We start from the raw sequence: 24,960 nt of genomic DNA on the forward strand, positions 1-24,960 counted from the left end.
AACTGGCTATGCCGGATTTTTGTGCCAAAACTAAGACCACACCCAGACACCATTTAAAGCGCACGATACTTTACGTGGCAACTCTTACGCAACACAACACAAATATTCAAAAATACAAACAGAATGCATTCAGACACTGTGAAGAGGAAACAAGAGTCCCTCTGACACCTAAAATGAAAGGGGCACATCTGAGGAACTCTTTTCTGATAACTCAAGAATATCTGGCAGTTCTGAGTTTGGAAAGGGAAATTTGTAAAACCAACAGATCTGAATAGTTTTACTTGAGCTACAGAAGTTTGAGCACAACATTAATTAGCTTTAAGAAGCTTTAAGCGTGAAAGAAAACGCTTGATGAAATTTCTGGTGAATTAAGGGGTAAAGATGATTAAAGGTCCCCCGTACAGTCCTGACCTCGCTCCAAGCCATTTCCACAGCCATTAAAAGAGTCCCTAGGAGGCCAGTGTTTAAGATGTAAATCAGGCAGTCTGATCAGGGCTCTGGTGTACTAAGAACACTTTTTACCTTGATGGTATACAAGCGCTAGGAAAACACTGGGATAAGTGCATTAGTGTAGCAGGGCATTATATAGGGAAATAAAGGGAGTTTTCTCTCAAAAGTTCCAATTTGACTCGAACGCCCCTCTATTATTTAAAAAATAATAAAAAAAAATATATGAAATATAAATAGTCAGAAAGTGTTTATTACTTTTGTATAAGATTACGGCTTGTTAAACAAAATGGTCCATATTAACGTTGAGTCGAATGTGTTATCATAACAACTTAACGAATTATACCTGAAACATTGGATAATTTAAGACAAATAAATGTTTAATCTTTTGATGTAGTGAAATTCTTTTTTTATATAAGAAATAATCATTAAACATTTTTAATTTTTTTTTTTTTTATTTAACAGTTAGCACTTTTTAACAGTCACATTGTATCCCAGTATGGGAAAATAATCAAGACAGAGCAGTTTATGTTTTCCGGTTTCCTAATAAGAAATAATGGTGCTACATAATGTCAATCAATAATAAATGAAACATCGTAATCACAGGCAAATGAGCAGAATAACACTCTATAGACTGTGCTCTATTATGAAAAATAACCACTTCTGGAATACACAACAGCACTTCATTTTGTACTGCATCACACCACCCCGAGCACTCATGTGTCATCTGTTCCCTACACTCACACATAACTCCTATAAACAGAATGGTGGGCAAAGTGTGAAAATGATTCCTCATGCTCCCAGGACCTCTCTTTCACTGTTTCAGTGTTGAAATACAGGTAGTCCCCAACTCACGAACGAATTCTGTTCCGGGAGCATGTTCGTAAGTCGGATTTGTTCTTAAGTCTGATAAAGTGAGTCTTGTTCACCTTTGACATGAATATATAATGAATAGCATACCAATCCACGTTAATAAACCAAGTGGACTTTCTGTATGGCCATTCCTTCATGGAAAAAAAAACTCCATAGATGTGATGAACTGGTCATTCAGTACATTCAGGTTGTTAACTGACTTCATTTTTTTGCCACATAACATTGCTGAAGCTAGGACTCCGAGTGGCGCAGTGGTAAAGTGCTCGCTCTATCTTCCAGAAATCGCTGGGTCAATCCCCGGGTGATGCTGTTACCTCTCACAGCCGGAGGTCTAGAGAGAGCTGATTGGCCGAGCTCTCTCAGAGCAGAGGGATGAGAGGTACTTTGTGCTCCCACATTAATCACGGCTCTAGAGCCAATCAGGGGCAAGCGGAAGGAACAGATAGCGCTGTCCTCTGAGTGTGTTACGCCGCCCCCAACGGTGCGTGAACAAGCAGTTCGAAAAGATGTGGTTGGCCGGCGTCACGTGGTTCGGAGGAAACACGTGATAGTCTTCGGCCCTCCTGACTGAGTGGTAGTAGCCTTAATGTGGGAGTCCCCTAGTGACTGGGAGGAATTGGCCACGACTAAGTTAGGGAGAAAATCCCCCCAAAAAACAAAAAAAAATTTTTTTGCTGAAGCTAGACCTGAGGATCGCTTCATGCTCTTCCCTCCTTACCCTGACATCACTCTGGAATAGGGTCAATCTGGACTCATCAGACCACATGACCCAATTCTATCGCTCCAACATCTTTATGCCTTTCTTTTTCGGATAAGTCTTACTAGTAAGTGTTTTTCTTATAGCCACACGTGTTACTTTCTCGTACCAAGCAAGACAAATACATCATACTTTGGCGACTATAAGATGAACGTAGTATCTGAAGCGAGCAGTGCTCTAAAACCCCTTTATATTTTTAAAGTGTGATGTTTATATATAATTCTGGTGTAATATACTCGGCATCATGGAAATGAAACTGCTGCAGCTCTATTGAACGTGTGAAACTCGCACTTACAGCAGCATGTGCTCACAAAAGTGTGAGAGAATACACATGAACCTTACTCTCAGATAGACAAAAAAACATCAGATTTATCATTTCCCCTCCATCTCTGCTTCATTTTTCTTCCTCCTATCTGCTGCATTTTTAATGATGTTGACTCTATATATAGCGCGTGTTTTTCTGCGCCTGCACTTGTGCATCATGTCTGTGATTAAAGCTTAAGCATTGTAACCTCCCTCCTTTATCGTCCTGTCATGGACAAGATAAAAAAAAAAATCCAGCCTCCTGAAACAGTGCTACAATTACCCTCAAGCGCGGTGCTAAACACCTTCGACGACAGCACCTTAAAAAAAAAAATCCTTTCTGACTCGGGGACACGGCAGAATTAAAATAGGCTTTTAATCCTTTGCGATCCTTAAATGTTTAGTCAGCAGCCACTTCATCACCTGGTAAAAAATTAATCTCGAGCAATAATGCACTTCTTAATTGATCCATGAGCAAAATGGCCTGAGCTATTATCAATCTCTCTCTCTCTCCCACTGAACATATTTTTCGAAGCCAGACGGTCAGCATGGATAAGCTCAGCTCAACCTGGAAGGGTGCCAATACTTATAGAGCAGACTATTAACGCTTTCGACAAATTATATTTTAAGTTTAAACTTACTGTATGGGCGCGTTCTGCAGGTTTACTTTACCATTATATTTTCACACACACACAAACACAATATTTCCAAAAATATCGGCACCCCTTGTGGCATTTCAAATTCTCAGATGTGTGCATGTTCTTTTTTAAAATAAATAAATCACTTTACTGAAAATTGTATTTTCAGTAAAGTTCAGAATCAGAGCCTGGGGTCATTCAATATCTTGCTTAAACATTCATCTCCTGTCTGACAGAAGAAACCAGGTTTGGAGTTACACAAGTCACATAAGTCTGTACACTACAGACTGGAGAAAAATGGTCCGTCTGTGCAGAACCGTTAAAAAAAAAAAAGAAAAAAAACCTCAGCTAACAAAAGAATTAGTGCCCACTTATTATTATTATTATTATTACTACTACTACTAATAACCTCCATGTCTGTCTTCTGGCTTACGGTCTTCTAAGGTTAAAAATTGGATCTTGGGTGGCTTTTTCAGTACATATGGGAGGAAAAAAATAAAATAAACAGTGATGTATTGCAATTCTTTTGTGTGGAAATTTATTCTTTAGTGCCATGAAAATGTATTTGCCCCCTTTTCTGGTTATATTTTTGTCAAATATGTTTTTTATTTTTTCCACAATTAAATTATTTGGATCATTAAACTAATTTTTAATATTACACACAGATAATCGGGGGAAATACAAGATTAATTTTTTTTTAAATGATGATTTCATTTATTAAGGAAAGAGAGTTGTCCAAACTTACCCGGCCTTATATGAAAAAGTAATTTTGTTAAATCATGAATGAACTGTGATTAGCCACATTTTTTTTGTCTGATAAATAAATAAAATCATACCCAGGCCTGATTACTGCCAGACCTGTTGAATCAAGTAATCACTTAAACAGAATCTGTCTGGCAAAGTGAAACTTGCCAAAAGATCTCACATTATGCCACAATCCAAAGAAACAGACGAGAAAAAAATAGTAAGAAAGAAAAGTTTCAGTCTGGAAAGGGTTACAAAGCAATTTCTGAGGCTTTCAGACTCTTTCAGATTTTTTTTCCAAATACTTTACATGGCACTGTACTGCCACACTGACTCCAGAATAGATTTAAAAAATTTTTTTTTTTTTTAGTTTATATAAGTTTGCATTTCAACTGGCAAAATGCTGAGGTTTCTTTATAACCCTTTAGGTGTCAAGCTCTAAACTATTCACACGTTGGCAGGCAGCACAGCATCCTGGGTATTAGGGGCAATTTTTTTTTACGTTGGTTCAGAATTGAACAAAATATAAAAAAAATAAAAATAATTTATAAAAACGTATGGCACGTACAGAATCATGATACAAACTGAATCAGCACCTAGGTATCGTGATATCATATTAGGAGGCCGCTGGTGATTTTTAAAAAAATCTATAAGAATGACCACAAATAAATGTAGCAAAAATATTTTATATAAATTCTCAACTAAAAGCCTTCTCATTAAATCACACTCCTGTTATTACGGCCTGTAATAACAGACTGCGTTCTTTACTTTCCATCCTGAACAGTTGTGTGAATGAGTGTGTAAGAGCAGAGAAACATCATTACCTGTTCCCAAGCCTGTCGGATCTCCACCTTGAATCTATAAAAACAAAATGCACTCATTTAGATAATTAACAAATAAATTAACGCGTCACAGATTATGATCTATTAGCATCGGTCTAAATAACACTACAGTAAATACTGCATGATTAGCTGTCGCAGACCTAACCAAAGGCTAGAACTAAATATTTTATTTTTTCTGGAGTATAAAAGATGTTTTAATCCTTTTTTACATTCTTCATACCTCCCTCACTTACTGTCGGCAAAAACACAGTATTGGTGCTAATTTTATTTTATTTTTTTATGTTTTACATATACAGTAATACAGAAAATGTGTGTGCCAAAGAAGTTACTTTTAACTAGAAGTTGCTAACTTCAGCCGTTTAGGAGAGATGATTTCATATGTGCTCCAACAATGGCAATTTCTCAGCGGTATACCGTCTCACTTCAAACAATCAATTTATAATATGAATTATTCATATTTCTTTATGAATATTGATACTAAAACTGATGTAAGCTTCTAAAAGTATATGACCTGTTATTGTTTAATTTAAAGTATTCCGGTTTTTGGTAAAAGCTTAAAAAGAAAAAATAAATACATAAATCTGTAGTGTCCGTAACCATGTCAAATTCATGTTGCAATATTTTAACAATTGAGCATTTTAGAATAATACACTTTGTCAGGTTTATGTCTTTTCATGTGAAATCTAAATTGGCAGAGTTTTATCTGAATGACAGTTAAGATCGTTGAAAAATTTGAATTCAAAAAAGTTCCGGACATTACAGACATAAAAGGGCATGAAACTGTATGTAGCAAATGTGTTTCTTTTTAACTGATAAAAATATAAATATGTATGTATATTTACAAAAAAAGATGGGATCAGGAGATAAGAAGCATTAAGTACTGTATTATGAAAAATGGTGTTATCTGATTCTATGTGAAAATTCACTTTTTCACCCAAGGGAGACAATTTTTATCACCAATATCACGTTTTCTGGCTGTGTATACATCATTAGTGTTTTCCCAATACCGAAATATTTAAGATCTGTATTTCAAGATCTGTAAAACAATGCATTAATATGTGTTTATAGTTTCCTGCTTAATTTCTTACCATGAAGTTTCTAATGGAGCGGTGAAAGATGGTCCCATCGTAGTAGCCTTTCTTACACAGCTTTATAAAGTTCTCACCAGCTTTGGGAACCTGAACGAAGAAACATCATAGCTTTAACAAAAGCCTATTGTATGGAATTGGATTTTTTTTTTTTTTTCATAACTTGACAACTGAGCCTTGACTCGGCCTCGTCACAAATCTAACCCCCATCTTCGAATTGTAACTTGGCACTCGGAAACTGGATCTTGAAAGTTGTCACGAGGGGTTTGGAGCCAGGAGTGAAACTCGAAACGTAGGAAATTCATTTTCTGAGCCTTAGCCACAGGATGAGAGGCGCAGCATCTGATACGATGTACTACTTCCAGCACAAAAAAATAAAAAAATACACATGTAATAACACGATTCCTGTAATATTTAAAAGTGATTAACCTGAAAACATTTTTTGCAGTGTATGTATTGACTTTCAACTGAGTTTCAACTAAAATATTTGTTCATTTCTTTATTTGCAGCCAGCACATGGATATGTTCAAAAACTTTAAGCAAGAACGATAGAGAAAAAGTTTCTTTAGCGCCGTACCTAAAACTCTACCATCAGATCAGTCTTTTCTCTTTTAAAGGGTAAATGTACAACTGTTTTTATTCTTCTGTTTAACCTTCACTCGATTCTTCTCCTATATTCTCTAATAACTGCTACCGACCAGGAGGGTCGAGGCTAAGGTTCATCATGATTTTCCTAAATAGTAAATTGTTATCGGGGAAAACAACAATTGCCGATCAAACTAGCGTGACATTATTAGCAGGTTGTTGGCTTGATGGACTTTTTAGACAGTTTCTTAAACGGGACCAATTATAAAAAATTACTTTTTATTTATTTTTAGATATTCCGATTGGTATCCAGTAGGGATGGGAATCACCATTTTAACCAACTTTCCCAACCCCCTAATACAGTAATTAGTGTTATTTCTAATAACACAAATTATTAGACATTATTTTCTAAATTTAAAATAAGAAACTGGGTCACAACAGCAAAGAAATGGCACAAATCACATGTTTCGATGGTTGTTTTTGGTTATTTCTATTGCCAAACAAATAACAATATGCTCATTTTGTAAAGTTTACATTTTGACTTCATCCCCATATTCTGCTAGTGGTAAAATTTACCCTTTATAAAAGTAATGTAAACTTTTCTTTCACCTGATGGATCCGAAAACCCAAGTTTAAAGTTTGAAGTCTGAAGCCTCCCTGTTAACACACACCAGAAAGGCTTCGATATAAGCACATATATATATTTTAATCATCATTTACCTATGCTAAGTTGCTGGCACGTATCTGTACCGCTTGGGTTTTGCAAAAGTTTAACATTTAACTTCAAATTCAATTAAATCAAAAGCTAAATTTTATCAATGCTGAGCAGCACGCATCTCTGCCATCTGCCATTGATCTTCATTCTAAACATCTTTGGCAAATAATTCACTCCTACACCACAGGATGCCAGTGTGTAAATAGTTTAGAGTGTACCACCTGTAGGATTATAAAGAAACGGTGATATTTTACTGCCTGAAATGCCTCACTGAGCATTACATCATTAGTATTTCAGCCAGCACATTAACTGACACACTTTGGGGAACAGTTCAGTCCTGTGTTAACTTGTTAAAGAAATATGGGACCTTTCATAAATTTCAATAAATTCTGGCTTCAAAAGCTTCTCAGGTGTTGGCTCAGCGACAAGGAGGGGAAGAGCTTGTAAAGAGTAAATGAGAAAAAACAAGAACCCTTTCAGCGCCATGGATTTCCAAAAATAGCACTCGGGATGACTGCTGGATCCTTGATAAGGACAAACAACCCTCAAAGGTCAATGTTTTCTATAAATCTGATAGGAATAAAAATTTTTTTTAAAAAACATTACGATCTATCTATTAAACCAACAGTTAACAAAAATAAAATTTACACCTTTACACCACGTTAGTCTTTGAGCGAATCTCAATTAAAGCTTGCACGCCTTGAGCAGGGTAAAAAAAAAAATTGGGAATCAATCCAAGTTTTAATCTTTTCATCTTTGTTAAAAAAAAAAAAAAAAACCTAATCGATCAGGATGAACTGACGCTGAAAGTAACGAGCTGAAAAAAAAAAAAAACTTTGATCAACAGTTAACATAAATATAACAAATTCTTTTAAAAAAGCTTAACACAGCAAAACAAAGCTTTACACAAATAGGCAGTCTTTGAGCGAATCTCAATTAAAAGTTTGTATGCCTTGAACAAGGTCACAAAAGGTTAGGAATTAATCAGTTTTAATCTTTTTCATCTTCGGGGGGAAAAAATCTATTAATTAAAAAAACAAAACAAACAAAAAAAAAAAACAATCAATCGTGATAAACTGACACTGAAAATGACGAGCAATTAGATATATAAAAAAGAAAAGAAATATGCATTACTTCCAATTAACTTACACTACCCTTAATAGGAAAATACGCCCGGCGTTCGCTCTGCCATATTAAATCTAACTACAAATCAGTGAGAAAAACAAAAAGGTTAGAGGAGTCAAAAATAAACACCAGGCCACAAATAGAAAAGCCAAGTGGTCAGGGGAGTGGGAGTCGAGGTGGACCTGGGGGAGGAGTAAAGGCGACAAAACGAGGGAGGGAGGGAGGGATGAAAGAGACAGGAGGGACACTTAATTCTTTATCGCTTATTTTCTTTCTTCTGATTTGACGAGAACGCAGCCAATGGAGAGAGGCGAAAACAGCACCTAGTTACTGCGGCCAAGACTGCAGAGGGCTGTCTCTATGCCTGCCAGGCAGCTTTACCTCAGCCACAGCAACACACACACACACACACACACACACAAGCACGAGGGTGGTGCTTGTTTTCATAATCAAAGACAGGAAGCAAGACAGACAGAGAGACAGAAAAAGGAAACAAGATCACTTGTGTGTTTAGGTGTGATAACTCAGCTCTCATGAAAGTATGAACCTTCATTTCTCTCTCTCTCTTTCATGCACACAATGCAAAACTCAAGACATTATATAAGTAATAAACACAAAACTACAAAAACAGAATCAGTGTGGATGATCGAACTTGGTTATTTTTCCCATAACACCACATCCTGAAGTGTTTTATTCCTCTTATACCAGAGCTAAAAGCCAACTATTTAAATCATTTATGAATTAAAGAACGTCACATTGGACTTTTTAATCCTTTTTCAATTACACTGAAGGTTATTACTTACTCTACAGCAGCATTTAAAGACAGAATAGACAGATTGATATAAAATATAGAGCGTGATGGAAAATTTGAAGTGCTGTAATTTTTAGCTCTGTAGACTCCTTATAAAAACATACGTTTTTTCTTTGTTAAATAAAATACAATGCCTAAAAGTGACAAAAAATGTAAACATTTTGTTTTTATATATATATATATATATATATATATATATATATATATATATATATATATATAAAATTGGTCTATAGTATGGTATGCGCCTAAATATATGTAGTACTGAAACTTGCAACTTGTGGGACACTTCAAACTCTTACATTAGGCATCCCAGGGAAAATCAACTCGCTAATAGTGTGTATGTTAGTTTCTTTTAGGAAAAATAAACTCACAGATGACGACAAGGTCGATATTGTTCGTCTTTTGATTTAGTTCTGCATATTTTGGCGCATACTGTATTTTCCCCAAATAGCAACAGTACAGTAAAATTTAACTCATGACCCTACCAAAAAAAAAATAATAATAATAATAATTTTATAATAATAAAAATAAAAAAGGGTGTGCCGCCAAATCAGAATCAGATTTTCAGAAGCTTGTAACTTGTTAGTGGGGAAGAAGATATTAATCTTTGAAAACTTCAAATCACTGATGCAATTTAAAAAATGCAACCAAAAAAAAAAGGGGTGAAATTAAACGGGTTGGAAACTTCCAAGAAAAATTTGGGGTTTTCCGTTACTTGCCGTAAGGTTTGTTTTAGCAAGTTTTCATCAGAATCTAAGATAGGAAAGGGAACTTTTGGTTGATTTCACACGGAATTACACGAGTCCCTTCATTTTCACAAACTCAGAAGTTATTGGACAAACTAAGAATCATAAATATAAGTATGATTTTTGATCCATTTCAAATCAAGAATACAGAAACTGCCGAATACTTATAGACCTGACTGTGAGTAAACGGCACGAGTCTCGGTAACACACAGGGGTCAGTCATACAAAAGCGAAACCAGAGTACCTGTAGTGTTTATATTGTACACAGTTCTGTTCGAGTATAAACACGAGAGCAAAAATAATTAAATAAAACCAGCTATTGCATGTGTTTTGTGTGTTTGTGTGTGTGTGTGTGTGTGTGTGTGTGTGGACAAGGGTTTAAACTGCACGCAAATGACCTCAGGTTATTGAATCACAGCCTAGAAACACTTGACAACATTACACCCCGATGACATTACAGCGTTAAAACGCTCTGCTCCTCGTGTGTGACCGTCCCAATGGGTTCGCGTTCTAGCTGTAACCTGAGACATGGTGAGGTCACTAATCGCGGCCACTGGTCGTAGAGATCCTGATGATCTATCTGTAGTGTAGTTATTTATCGATTTCAACAACAATCTTCAAACTCGATTGTAACCACTGGATGATGGTGGTCCTAAAAGCAAGTAATTTAGGGCGTTGCCATGGTGATGTAATTGGTGGAACGAGGGGGGGTTATTAGAGGACAAATTATTTAATCTTCATAACATTTGCCTCTAGTGTGGCAGCTCGCTGAGTCTGATCGGTCTCGATCACTCAGAGTGTGACTTGGACAAAATAACAGAGAGAGAGCGACAGAAGAAAAAAGTGTTTGAGAATTACATGAAAGAAAACTGTACAACAATAGAAGACAGAATGAGAGAGAGAGAGAGAGAGAGAGAGACAGACAGACATATACAATGAAAGGTAAGGACAGAGAAGAGAGAGAGAGAGCAAGACAAAGAGACTTGAATTAAAGAGCTGCAAAAATGACTGGAAAGAAACAGAAAGAGACCCAGAGAGAGAAAAAGAGAGCTTGTGAGACAAACTCTGGAGACAATGTCAGGGAAATAAAGAAAGTAAATTACAGTGAGAAAAAGGACAAAACTACAAAATGCAGAAAGAAATCAGAGAGGAACAAAACAAAATGAGAGGTGTAGAAATAGAGAGCAACAGAAAGAGAGACTATGAGAAAGACAAAGGCGGAGATGAAATCAGAGAGAAAGAGACAAAAAGAAGAAACTGCAAAGTCAGGAAGAGAAGAAAGAGTGCTACAGCAAGAAAGAGACAGAAAGGAAAGGAAATGAAAAAGGGACCGAGAATGAAAGTGATGAAGAGAGACTGGGTGATGAAAGAATGGCAAAGAAAAAGAGAAAAACTAGAGACTATATAAAAAAAGAAAACACCAGTGAGACAAAGAGAGAGAGAGAGAGAGAGAGAGAGAACAGAAAAAGAAAGAGAACTATTTAGAGGGAGGCAACAAGAAATAGACGCACTGAGAGAGAAAGTAAGAAGGATGCACAGTAGTAGAGACACTCAAACAAAGAAAGAGAGACAGACAGACACAGACGGATGTGTGTATTAAAAAAAAAAAAAGAGGTGCTGCCTCAACTTTTACACACCTTTACCGGTTTATATGAAGACAAGGTGTGTGTGTGTGGGTGTGTGTGTGGTGTGTGTGATGTGCACCTTATCACAGTGTAGCTCCAGGTTCAGGTCTCCTTTGTTAGTGTGGATGCGAACGTAGCCTTTCTTCTTCACGTACTGGTAGCGCACTGCGTCGTCCGTGATAGCGTCTGAATGCACAAGTGCGAACACACACACGAGAGAGAAAGATGGGAATTTATCATTCCGTAGAAGCAGAAAACTCACACACACAATCAGAATCCTTGACTATAGATTCTCAGCTTCAAAAAGATAATTTAGTAGTGATAATGGGGATGTTTACAGAGCAAGGTCAAAATAAATGTTATAAATACTGTACATAAGGTAAAACTGTAAAGTTGGCGTGTCTATACATTGAAAAAGAATTAGGACGTAAGATGAGTAATTGAAAAACATCAAGGGGGCCTCCGAGTGGCGCAGTGGTAAAGTGCTCGCCCCATCATCCCAGGCGAGCACTTTCCCGAGTGATGCGGTAACCTCTCGCAGCTGGAGGTCTAGAGGGAGCTGATTGGCCGAGCTCTCTCAGGGGGGACTCACGCAAACAGAAGGAGCGGATATCGCTGTCCTTCGAGTCTGTTACTCCGCCCCCAACGGTGCGTGAGCGAGCAGTTCGAAAAGATGCATGTTCAGAGGAAACACCTTAAAGTCTTCAGCCCTCCTGACTAAGTTTTAGTAGTAGCCTTAATGTGGGAGCCCCCTAGTGACGGGGAGGAATTGGACACGACTAAATTAGGGAGAAAATCTGGGAAAATAAAAAAAAATAAAATAAAAAATACACATCCAGATGTTTTTTAGAAATTTTGTCTGTGTCCATTTGTTTGTGCACGCATCACGTAAAAACTACTGAAGGAATTTTAATGAGTTTTCACAGGTGTATTTGCCTGTGCTTGAGGTAACATATAGGCTTTGTTTTATTGCAATCGGCCTGCGGGAGGAGAAGATATGCTAATTAAAAAAAAAAAAAAATGCCCTTATGTTAGCATAAAAAAAATAATTTAAAAGCATCAGTTCTTTTTAAAATCCAACAGATTGCGCAGTACATTTTTTAAGACGCGCTTACGAATGTGAGGTGGAAATCTATATTCCGCGTGCCTATACTGATAAAAGTGATGATGCGCTACAAACTTAACTTGCGGTTGGTTTTCTTCAGAAACCTAAATCTAAAGAATTTTACAATTTTCAGAAATATAAAATGATAAAGATGGAAGACAAGACGTATTTAGCGTGTGAGCATCGTACCTGCTTCATGTGTGGTGGCTGGAGTCATAGCAGTGGAGGTAAAGGAGGCAGACACTCGGCCTGTCGAGTAATGAGCCTAAAACAGAGTGACATACACAAACGCGGTAAGTTTGACAAATGTCTCGTACACATGGTACGCTTAGTACATCTTTCATGTCTCCTCTTAGAGAGAGATGGAGAGGGAGAGAAAGACAGAGAGAGTGGGAGCTGGATAGGTGTAGTTTGGGATTCTCTGAACATCACTACACAAATGATCGATGTTCCTCTCTCTGTAGTCCCTGTTCTCAGCTGACAGCCAGTGCTCTTCTGCGACTCATACGCCTTAAATCTCGACAGTCTGTGACGTTTTCTGCTCAGCGCGGTTGTGAAGCAGTCGCGTCACGCCTCTGTCCTCTCTTATCAACAAGGTGTACTTGCCTGTAGAACCCTCGCTTGTTAAGTGTTTTTAGTTTTACACACCACACAATGCAAACTCAGAGATAAAAAATCATAGATAAAGATGATCTACACAAATTACAGTAGCTACATCTACTGTAGCACTTACGACAATACCAGGTCACTGAGCACATTGGATTCATCTAACGCTGCACGTTATGGACCCGTGAAATTATTTAATCGTGACTTAATCACAAATTTAATTACAGGAATTTATGTAGAATTTGTTACTCAATTTTTTTATATCATTTTGCGTTGATAAATAAATAAATAGATATTGGCAAACATCCATTTAAAGTGATTATTTGCCCAATTTTGTGCCGTTAGACTCGATTAATAGGTTTTAATACTAAATGTAGAATTGTAATTCTACAATTCTACATTTAATAGCTATATATCACAGTTTTAATCGCAACTGCAGCATGTCAAAATATTTGTGAGGTAAAAATTATTATTTTTTAAAAAATCGTGCAGCTATAGTTTCCCACTGTTGATATTTGATGTGGCATTAAGTGAAGAGCTAGAGTTATAAAAGTAAGTTTTTTTTTCCACAGATACTCTGCTACGTGATTGGCTGACTGCTTACACATTAACTTTTACAGTTATTGCCTATAGACAAATTATTTATTTATTTATTTTTAAAGCCAACTTATGAGATAGGTGTGGTTTCCGAAAAAAAAAAACGAAGAAAAGGAGAGATCCTTTGGAAAAATCATGTCAATTAAATTAATTTAATTTATTAAAAGGGACTGATTAAAACCCAAAATATATATATATTAAAAATAAATAAATAAATAAATAAATAAATAAATAAGTGAAATTTAAAATAATTTTTGTCTTTTTATTTTCCATTTTCATATTGGCTGAGATTTAAACGAGCCAATTAGATCCCTCCCCATTGTGACCTCATATAAGACGATCCCCTCCCCTGGCTTGTTGCTCAGCTTTGATCACCTCACTGGAGGGGCGTGAATTAGAAGTAGCTCATTTAACTAAACACTGAAATGGACCATTTGGAAAAGGAGTAATTTTTGAAATAAATATATCAGAGTACGAACTTGTTGCAGAAATCAAAAAATAGGGGACCTTTGAAAAAAATTTAATTGTTGCTCCCTAAAAAGACAAGCTTCTTCATAAACAACGCCTTCAACGACACAATTGTTGCTTTGACCGGATATGATAAATGGGAAAAATAAAACGTAAATTAAACAACTAAAAACAATCAAACAAAAAAACAAAAACAAACAGGATAACGGCCAGTCCTCTTTTAGCGTGAACAACTCCTTCATTGTTAACGATCCGTCCGTGTTTCTTGGGTCTCGACCGCAGGACCGTGTGTTCCCTGCATCCCTGTTCTGTGGAAAAGATCCCGTGCCATGGAAACCTGCATGTTCTAGGAATTGCTTTTCCACTGCGGATGGATGCGGTAATAGAGCCAAGCCTGTCAGCGAGTGTTCAACACCGAGCCATCTCACACACAGACACAGAGCTGTGGCATTTCACCACCTGAGTGACAAAAGCACTCCATTTCCACACGCGCAACATATGACTTGCTCCGTATTACTGTAGGTCAAGGATCTTTTTTAGAGCATCTCGGTCTCAAAGGGCAAATCTCACTTTGTGGCATCTTAGCCATTGAGTCGTTTCCTTAGCGGCGAGTCAGAGACTCCTGCCCCTGAACCGACCAATTAAATCAACATCTCTGTGAAAAGGACTGAGCTGGTAGAGTTAATCTAGCTGAAAGAAATGTGGGCAGATGTGCCAGAACCGGAGCTACAGTAATCTAGGACCAAGTAAAGCTAGGCTGATGTACAACACACACACACACACACACACACACACACGTTACACACTCCGCAGTACGTCTCACAATGAGTCATGTTCAGGGCACGTCATTGCTCCTGAAATGCAGTGCCCCCCCCCCCCCTCCGTGTCAGTTCGAATATGACATGACAGTAGCTGACGTGTCACACTCGCACTGCCGCCATCTCTTCATTTGCTGGTAGTGTGTGTGTGTGTGTGTGTGTGCGTTGTTGCAAATTAGCCGAGGTGGTATCTTCTGCTCCAGTTGCTCTGTGATGGTGGAGGCATCCAAGGAGGAGAGGGATTTACCTCAGAATCTTACACACACTTAACAGAACAGAACGTGTGTAGGAGTTTAAGCCAAACACAAAAACACACTCCGGTAGTAAAGATGCCCCAGTCAGAAACAGACTACCATAATCCTGACCAGGAACGCCGCTGTTCTGAGTGACGTCTTTTCTGAACTTCATTCCAGTCATGAAAAATTCAAAGCTTGAAAGGGACTTTTAAAAAAAATATTTAAAAAATATTGTGAAATTGCAGTGTTTTGAATGTGTTTACACTGGAGTCAAATGTATGCAAAGGTACCATAATAACACTCATTAAGTAATGATCCAAAGCCGGATTATTTCACTATAAAGAGCACGTCCTGTCTGTTTCACTTCCCCAAAACATTACAATAAAATGCCACGGCTAAAAAGTTTGTTCTTTAAATAAGAATGGCATGACATCAGGTTAGAGTTACCTCTATGTTAAAGCTATGAAATGGAATAAAAGTTGGTTTCTGTTTTAAGACAGAGATATGAATACATTACTACTGAAATAGGACATGGATCCAAAAAGAAAAAGCATACGAGACAAAAAAAAATAACAAAAAAACCCCAATAAGAATATGACCTCATACATTGGAGGACCCAAAACCAGGCTCAGAAAATGTCCTGCCTGTGCAGTATGTCACAGCGTTACTCAAAACTGGCTGGACGGAATTAAATGAAACTTTTGCAGTAGTTCAAGATATTTTCTTGAGGTTTAACCTGCACCATAAATGAAATCAAATGGTAAGTAAAAGCGATGTTAGGAGCAGTTATGATCTGGATTTAATAATCTATTTTAAAATAAGCCAATGCTCAGTGTAAACAAACACCTGCACCGATAGATATTAATTAGAAAAGCTAAACTGAATACTTTTACTGGGATTAGTTCATATTTTTACTGCTGAAATAACAGCGATGAAGTGGTATGAATGAATTTTTTACTCTTCTATAAATATTGCTTTTTTGCAAATATCCCGATTCTACAGATGTAATTTTTGTTATATTTGTTATATTTTTGAAATAATTTTGTTATAATTCTAAACAATTAATAATTCGCTCCCATCACACATGATGCTGTTCTGTGCGATGTAAAGTGTGAATAGTTTAGAGTGCACCATCTGTAGGATTATAGAGAAACTGTAAAATATTATCACCTCAAATATGGACATATATAAATACAAAATATTAATAAAAAAAATAGATTTTGGAGTCAGCGTGCCGGTACATGAATTGCCGGAAAAAATCTCTATAAAATAACCCCCCCCCCCAATAAGGACATAGTAAAAATATATTTTTAGAGTATAAAGTATAATAGAGTAGAGAGTATAACATCATATACAATAATATATCATATTCCTATTATGACATAAAACAATGTTTCATGAATAAATAATACATAATATATATTTTTTGTTTACTTATTGTTTCATATTATCATATGTCTAGACGATGCAATAAAAATACGATAATGTACTATTATAAAAATGTAAAGCAATAAGAATATAATAAATATGACAATAAGAATAGTACAAGAATGTGGCAATATGATACGATTCTGACCAATTATAATCAAGAATTTTGTCTAACACAAAGAAAGAGAAAGAAAGAAATAGGTTTGTAGATGTGACCAACACTTTGGTGTGGCTGAGACTGGTGAGTGTTTATCAGGCAAAACTGCAATATATGTGAAAATGTGAGAACGTAATATCCACATCCTTCCCTTGAAGCCCTGCAGACATTTCTGTCCGAAACTACAGTCAATTCAGTTCAGTCAATCGGTAAAGAAATAGAGAAGAAAGATCGATTTCCTGAGAAAAAGTCACCGGCTGCTTCGGGGCTTTTTCTGCTGAGTGCACTCACCGCATTGAATTTGTCGGTTTTCTTAGCCTCGGGCTCCTTCATGGTAGAAGCCAGCAGCTCATCACCTTTGTACTCCTTATAGAGCTCGGCCAGGGTCTCGCGCGTCTCCAGGTTTGTGCTTTTCAGGTGATACGCCGGGTCCAGTTTTGCTTTCTCCTCGTCTAGAGGAAAGAAAAAGGAAAAAAAACAGACAGAAGAAATTACCCAATTCTGCTACCTAATTTTTTAGCTTTTTGTTAGGAAAAATCTCTAAATCAGCATGGCACAAACTTGGTGTATTTAAGCATGTTAGGTCAGGTCAGGTCAAGTCGGCTTTCATTGTCATTTTAACCATGTACAGTTCAGTACACAGTGAAACGAAACGGCGTGGACCAAGGTGCTACATACAAACAACATAAATTTACAATATAAATTAAGTTGTAGAATAACCTAGCTAATTAAGACACCCAAGGGACCTTACAAAAAGTATTGTAATGTCATGTTGTCGTATTCGTCACTTTGTCACTCGTTTGCACATCTGCACGTGCACCTTATGTTGTCTCTTTTGTGTAAAAACGTAGATAGTTCTCTGTTTAACTTAAAATACCAACGGGTCTTGTCTTAGCTAGCCAGCTATTTAGGTTTCTTAGTTAGCTAGTTAGTTTCTGTTCATTTATATAGTATGTAGCACCTTGTTCCTGGAGAAACGTTGTTTTTGTTTTACTGTGTACTGAACTTAACTTGACTTGAAAAAGTAAGCATAAAGTTAAAATAAATTAACATACTAATACACCTAATTAGCTGACTTGCTGAGACAAAACATTAACACTATAAATTTTCAAAAAAAACTTGGCACCTTACAAAAAGACAAGACAACATTAAGTGGATGTAAACATGGTCAAGACGACCAGCTGGAGTTCATACTGAGAATCAGAATAAAAGTTGATTTAAGTGACTTTGAACGTGACATGGTTGTTGGTGCCAGAAGAGCTGGTCTGATTATTACAGAAATTTCTGATCTGCTGGAATTTTTACACACAATCATCACTAAGGTTTACAGAAAATGGTCAGCTCTCTGGGCAAAAATGCCTTGTTGATACCAAAGGTCAGAGGAAAATGCCCAGACTGGTTTGAGCTGATAAAAAGGCAACAGTAACTCAAATCACATTATGTTACCAAAAAAGTATGCTGAAGAGCATCTCTGAACGCACACGACATTGAACATTGAAGCAGATGGATTTCAGCAGAAGACCACACCGGGTCTCACTCTTAAGCAGTGTTGGGTGTACCTCGTTACAAAGTAATGCGTTAGAGTACTTCGATTACTTTCTTGATGTAACGAGTAATCTAACACGTTAGGTCCGCCGTTTAAGTATTCAGTTATTTAGTTATTTTTTCAAAAATGTAATCCATTATTCAGACAATTTATGTAATCCGTGAGCCAGACAGCAGTCATTCCCAATCCGTTATTGTGTGTGTGTGTGTTTGAAAGTTGTCCTACAAGCCCCGCCCCCGTTAACCAAAAAAATATGGATCCAACTTGCCTGTTCATGCTGGTGGTGATTTTTAATAGTGTGGGGGAGATTTTCCTGGCACTCTTTGGGCCCCTCAGTACCAACTGAGCTGAGTGTAAACTCCACAGCCTACCCGAGTATGGGTTCTGACCGTGTCCATCCCATCATGACCACCAAGACATGTCACAAAACCAAGAAATCAGTTTGAGGTGATTTTAAACTTGTGATGCTGTCGTGTCAATATGAACCAAAAAATCTCTAAGGAATGTTTCCAGAACCCTGTTGAATCTTTGCCATGAAGAATTACAACAGTTCTGAAGGCAAAAGTGGGTCGAAGCCAATACCATCAAGATGTACCTAATCAAGTGGCGGGTGAGTGCAAGTTTACACCACAAGATATTTCAGTTCTTGGTCTTTGATTGATGATGGTTATTTATTTTTTTAACAGCAGCTCTGAAAGTAGGACGGGCTCCAAATTACAGGTTTAAGTCACAGGTCCCCACAGTGTCTTAAACCGAAAAAGTGTCGTGAACTCCATGTTTGCAGCATCGTCTTTGTTACAGGATTGTTACCAAAACTTGTTCTTTCTTTAAAGTAATATAAAACACACCTTTATGCCATATCCCTGAACCTTTAAATAAATAAAGGTCCGTTTATTTTCATAAATACTAACACTATGATGACATTATACGAGAACATTCAGCAGGAGTCCTATACCTTGGCAAAGCTGAAGAAGTTTATTTAAAGCTGAATAATCAATAAATAGACAATGCTGTTACTAGCATTATCAATTTACAACATAAGTTAAACAATAAAATAAAATAAACTCACCAGGATCCAAAACTTTCAAGTTGTTTTTCACATGGAAAAAATCTGACACGTTGAATTTATCCAAATTGGTCGGATCCTAAAGAATAGCATAAAACAGTTTTTAAATCCTTTTAAATCTGACATTTTAAAACATCCTAAAAACAGGGTAATTTCTACACATTCCCTTCTCTAGCCATTTTTAAGTTACAAATACAAACTTATTATAGGAAAGGAAAATCAAAGTGTATAATAATTATGTAAAGGCTTTAAATGAACTAAGATCGTTTAAAAAAAATAAATAAATGTATTCAAGTATGCACACTTGTTTTTTTGTTTTTAATGCACTGTACGGTGTGTGCGTTTGCATATTTACTTGCAGGCATACAAGCACAGACGTGCTTAAAAGCACACGCACACACACACACACACACACACAGAGAGTAAAGTAGCACAAGGGCAGTGAGGGGTATCAGTGGGACGAATCAGTTTTGGCTACAGGCGTGAGTGTGATGGGAATGTGATACGGCTGACTGGACAGTTTGGGCATTTGTCCAAGTACACAAATAGTCAAACCCCTGTCTTCACGCCATTTCTCTCTCTTACTCACACACACATAATGTGTGACCCAACAATCAGTGTATCAGAGCCAAACAGGTCAAAGAGTGAAACGCGACTCCAGCAGGGCACTCGCTGGCATCATTCCACTGATCCATACACACACACACACACACACACACACACAAACACACACAGTTTTTCCAACACCAGAATAAACCCCCAAAATATTTTCCAGTCCCAAAAATAAAGCCAACATTTTTTCCAATACTGAAATAACACCCGAACATTTTTACCGACCTCGACATCCATCGTATTTAACCCCAAACTCCTAACCGCATTCCCCTCTCTCTGTGTCAGCACTCGGCCCTGACAAACCTGAGCTTCACATGACCCCGTCTCCTTCACTCCATCATCAGCTCTAACCCGTTTAACCCTACTTCTCCCTACTCTATAAACACCCTCCGTCCGTTCTTTTTTATTTTTCTTCTCCAAACACCAGGGTGACCTGATGATTTTGTCCTAAACCGTGCTGGCGGTCATGATTTTGGTGAGGGTGTCGGATGATGATCGCGCAACCTAGAACAGGAATCTGACATTAGAGCTGTTGAATCCATCCGATTTAATTTTTAGACAATGTTTACTGTCGGATTTGTCTCATGCAGCTTTATCTCCTACAGCGTTTAAAAGATTAAAAGCTACTAAAAGTATTTAATAATAAACATTTAAATGATGTGTGATTTTTGCTGTTGAGTGTTTATTCAATTGAATTGAATTCAGTTTTATTTACATAGCGCTTTTAGAATCGTCACTGTTGCAAAGCAACTTTACAGAATTCAAACAAAAGTGTTATAATGAAAACATTATAATATATATATATATATTATAATTAAGTTTGTAATTTCTTTGAATGTTAAGTCTCGAATAACGCAATAATCTTTTTTCCCCACTAATTTAAGTAGCAATACTCTTGCAGCAATACTGCATTTTCAATGATTACTGTTTGAAGCGAGTATAACGCAAAATCATCTCACCGAAAACGGCTGAAGTTAGCAATTTTTTATTTTTAGGAAAGCAAGATTGTTCACTTTCATGTTGCATAAACTTCAGCAGTAGCTTCTTTGGCAAACACATTTCCTGTATTATATTTATACCATAAAAATAATTAAAATCAGCGCCAATATTGTGCTTTGGCTGAATGGAACACCAGTCGATTGACTGAATCGACAAACAAAAGATTATAATCTGTATAATCGATCTAATCGGCTGGTACTTGGACAGCTAAAGATTGGCAGATCCCTCTGTGGTCTCAGATTCCTGCTCTTTTGTTGTAGTTCATCTTCAGAGGTTTAATATTTTGTGCATTCTGAGATGCTTTTCTGCTCAACACGACTGTAAAGGAAGTAATTTGGCTTACTTTCGTGAAACCTTAAACCTGTCTCAATACCAAACTGTGTATACCTGCACAGCTATCGCTCAGTGGATGTTTTTAGTTTTTTACACCACTCTTGTCTCTGAAACTCCCAGCCACTCCATTACGGTCAAAACTCAGCAATCTCAGCTCTTTACACTGCACCAGCTGCTCTACACACTTTCTAAAAATACTCCTTACCAAATATAGTCCTTATACAGTGCAGCTGTATATTCACAATATACACAAACACACACACATACAAACCCCCACCTGCAACGTGATGATATCCTGGCGAGTAAACGGCTCATCGGTCAGCAGGTCTTTGTAACTCTTTGTCTTGATGTTGAGCTGCTCTACAGCCTAAACGACACACAGGAGTGATTACACACACACACACACACACACCTCAGGTAATGTAGCTGTACATGTCCTGACCTCGGCGTCATGCTAACGCACCTCGTACGAAAAGACGTTGCCGGTCACTTTGTTGGCTACGATGTGCGAGTTGTTGGTGAAGACTGTATACAGAACAGGGCAGTGGTACTTCCCTAAAGAGACCAAAGAAAATACATTTAAATCTCTGTATTAGTGCTGGATGATTCAAACACTGAATTATGATTGTACAAACTGCCAAACTGACTCGTTTTAAAAATATATTTTTAAATTATATATCTGTATTAAAGTTGGTAAAACTTTACAGTTCCTATATAATCCTACAGGTGTTACACTCTACACTAGTGATGGGAAGTTTGAATCATTTTAGTGACTCGGTTCTTTGAATCTCGCTCATCAAAAGGAACTTATTTTTTTTTAGTCTTTTAGTTCATTTTGTTCTTTTGACCAGAAATAAAATAAAATGGTAAATTTTCAATAAACAATGAAACAATTTTTGGCTATAGTTCCAGTAATGAAAATATTCCAATGCAGCTAAGGACATATGATAAACAGAATGAGTAGCTCACCTCTCATATTTTCTAGTCCGAGTCATTCGTTCTTTTGAATTTATTGCACCGCATAGCGTCTATGCGAGCCACGTGATAAAAGGAATTGAAAGGACTCGGACTAAAGACTCAAAGGTAACTACTCATTTCCGTTTCCTGTACATAATCTACGGAGGTTTTGTGACGCTTTGCGCATGCGCCCCCAGTAGAAAATGACAAATCACTCTCCAAGACTACTCGTTCTTCTTAATGTCACGATCTTTAAGTCACGTTAAAGATTTATTCAAAAGGAACAAATCGTTCATGAACGACCCATTACCACTCTAAGCTATTCACACATTGGCAGGCAGCACAGCGTCCTGTGTGGTAGGAACAAATTATTTGCGATGGTTGTTCAAAATAAAAAATAAAAAAATAAATAAAATACATTTAAAAAACTAACTTATCACAATACCTAGGTGCCGATCCAATTTGTATTGCGATTTTGCAAATATAATACATCTCAATTCGATAAAAAAGTAGTTTTTTTTTCCCCCCCAGATTTTGTTACAACTCTAAATAAACTTAGCAAATAATTAGCTTCTATTACATGGGATGTTGTGCAGCCGGAAAACATGCAAATAGTTTAGAGCGTGTTACATGTAGGATTATAGAGGAACGGCAATATTTTTTCCAACTTGATTGCAAAGAACGAATTATTATTATTTAATGATCTGTTCTGGAGTCAGTGTAGTAAAATATGACACAAAAGAATACCGATACATTACTGAATCGATGCCTCCCCCTTCTCTACTATTTATTGTGTCAGAGAAAAATAATACTGCAATTTACAGTAAAGTCTTTTATCCTGTTTTATTTTTCCAAAATCCAATCAAATCAATAAAAACCCACTAAATGCATTATGCCTTTACATAAAATCCTAAGAAAATCTAAATCTTAATATGACAGTTGGTCATGAACTAGATTTTGTTGTTAATATCGTTCAGCTGTACACTTTGTGTTCCTGCGAATCTCGTGAACATAAAACCTACCGTCGTTGTTCTTGGAGAAATTAAGCTTGATGAGAGACTTGGCTTCGAGTTTCTAAGAGAAAGAGAGAAGCAGAAATGATGGAAGACAGACGTGTGAGTGTGAACAGATTATCACTTTAGGCCTCGTGCTCACGCAGCATGAAAAAGTGAGTGCAGTCATCGGCGTTGTCGTTAAGTTTCAGCTCCTTAAATAATAATGTTCGCCTTTGTGTTAGCTTACATCTTGGATTTGTTTTTCTAGATTCCTGATTAGATCGCGAGCACTTAAGAGCAAATTATTACACAAAACAATACAAGTGCAAAACTATTTTTGAAACTATTCTAATGATAACCCTGTGGTACATGAAGCTGTGGATTGGATATGGCCATGATAATTATAATTGATGGAGGTGTTTAGAGTTTATACAGTATTATGCCCTAACATCTCCAGCAGCTGCATCACGCTCCTCGAGGCCTCCAGCTGATTATAATGAATGCAATGTATATCACGATAATGATTTATTACTGCTATAGCGAGCCCTGAAGGATCACCTGGATCAGTGATGCGGATTTCTCGCATCCGCACGTCTGGCAGCTTGAGATTGGTGCTGGTTCACGAATACCCGCCGTGGCAGATTTTGGAAAAGTAAAAAGGTGCGTTTGCACGCTTAATGATTTCGGCGTTAGCGGTTAATTAACTGTTAATTATCTCCTCCTATTACAGCTGCTGCTTGACACGGCGAGAGCGGATATTCAAGCTGAAATGATGCTGCGGTGTGGGTTGTAGCACAGAGAGTGAGATTACAGCGCGACAGCTTCGGCTGCCAGCTGCAGGGGAGAAAACTATAACGGGGCTTTCCAGGACAGGTAAGTCTGTTTCCAAAAGTAAAAGAGATAAAAACCTGGAAGAAAACAATCAGCGACGCAAAGCAGATTATTACTGTTAGCAAGTTAAAGAAAGTTTTTCCATTATAACATGTTCGTGTGTGTTTTATTTCTCTCACACCACAATAACATGTTCCAACTGCATTTAACACTGTAGTTAACCAACTACAGTATTATAATGTTTTTATTCATTAAAGAACATCACATTGTACTTATTTATATACACAATTAAAGGCTACGCAAATGAGCTACTGTTGAGCCACACCCCTTCGGAGATGAACAACAAGTGAGCACCAGAGCTAGGTGTACGCTTATATGATGTCACAATAGGAAGAATTTTTTTTAATGTATATATAATATAAAAATCTAGAAAGAGGACAAGAAAGAAAGTATTTAGTGGGTTTCTTAAAGAGGAAGGAAATAAATTTTATTTAAAATAAAAGGAAGACGAGTGCGATCAAGCACAAAAAGGTGGCACTAATGCAACAAAGTAGGTGCTAACTGCTGGTAAACACCAACAAGAAGAAAAAAAAAGTAAAAAAAAAAAACAAGGAGTTTTGTTTGGATACAGACTGGAGACTTTCTAAAAATGACTAAAAAGATGTAGAATGTCCAAGAAACAAGTCAGTACAAGTCATCACTCGCATTTCAGCAGCTATGAACCTTAGTTCCATTAAACTTGATAAAAAAACAACTTTTTTTTTTAAACCATGATGCAAAATTTGAGAGACACTGGAAACTCCGCTTCCGTCCTTTATGCTATAGAAAAGACAACACACTATATTCGCAATATTTAAATAATCTTCTGAGATTTGTCTTGCACTACCAGATTCCGAACCAGGAA

At 37.0% G+C, this 24,960-nt stretch overlaps 1 protein-coding gene across 1 annotated transcript in view; it reads right to left on the reverse strand.

The window, feature by feature from the left end:
* Positions 1 to 24,960, reverse strand: part of ppil2 (peptidylprolyl isomerase (cyclophilin)-like 2) — a 47,738-nt gene that overhangs the window by 14,336 nt on the left and 8,442 nt on the right. The window contains exons 6-14 of the mRNA XM_053480408.1: positions 23,253 to 23,304; positions 21,737 to 21,828; positions 21,551 to 21,640; positions 19,333 to 19,408; positions 17,009 to 17,169; positions 12,597 to 12,672; positions 11,382 to 11,488; positions 5,693 to 5,782; positions 4,587 to 4,620 (exon numbers count right to left, since the gene is read on the reverse strand). Of these exons, the coding sequence (XP_053336383.1) occupies positions 4,587 to 4,620; positions 5,693 to 5,782; positions 11,382 to 11,488; positions 12,597 to 12,672; positions 17,009 to 17,169; positions 19,333 to 19,408; positions 21,551 to 21,640; positions 21,737 to 21,828; positions 23,253 to 23,304 (778 nt within the window). The remainder of the gene's footprint in view (positions 1 to 4,586; positions 4,621 to 5,692; positions 5,783 to 11,381; positions 11,489 to 12,596; positions 12,673 to 17,008; positions 17,170 to 19,332; positions 19,409 to 21,550; positions 21,641 to 21,736; positions 21,829 to 23,252; positions 23,305 to 24,960) is intronic.

The sequence above is a fragment of the Clarias gariepinus genome, chromosome 21, assembly GCF_024256425.1.
Source record: "Clarias gariepinus isolate MV-2021 ecotype Netherlands chromosome 21, CGAR_prim_01v2, whole genome shotgun sequence".
Classification (NCBI taxonomy): domain Eukaryota; kingdom Metazoa; phylum Chordata; class Actinopteri; order Siluriformes; family Clariidae; genus Clarias; species Clarias gariepinus.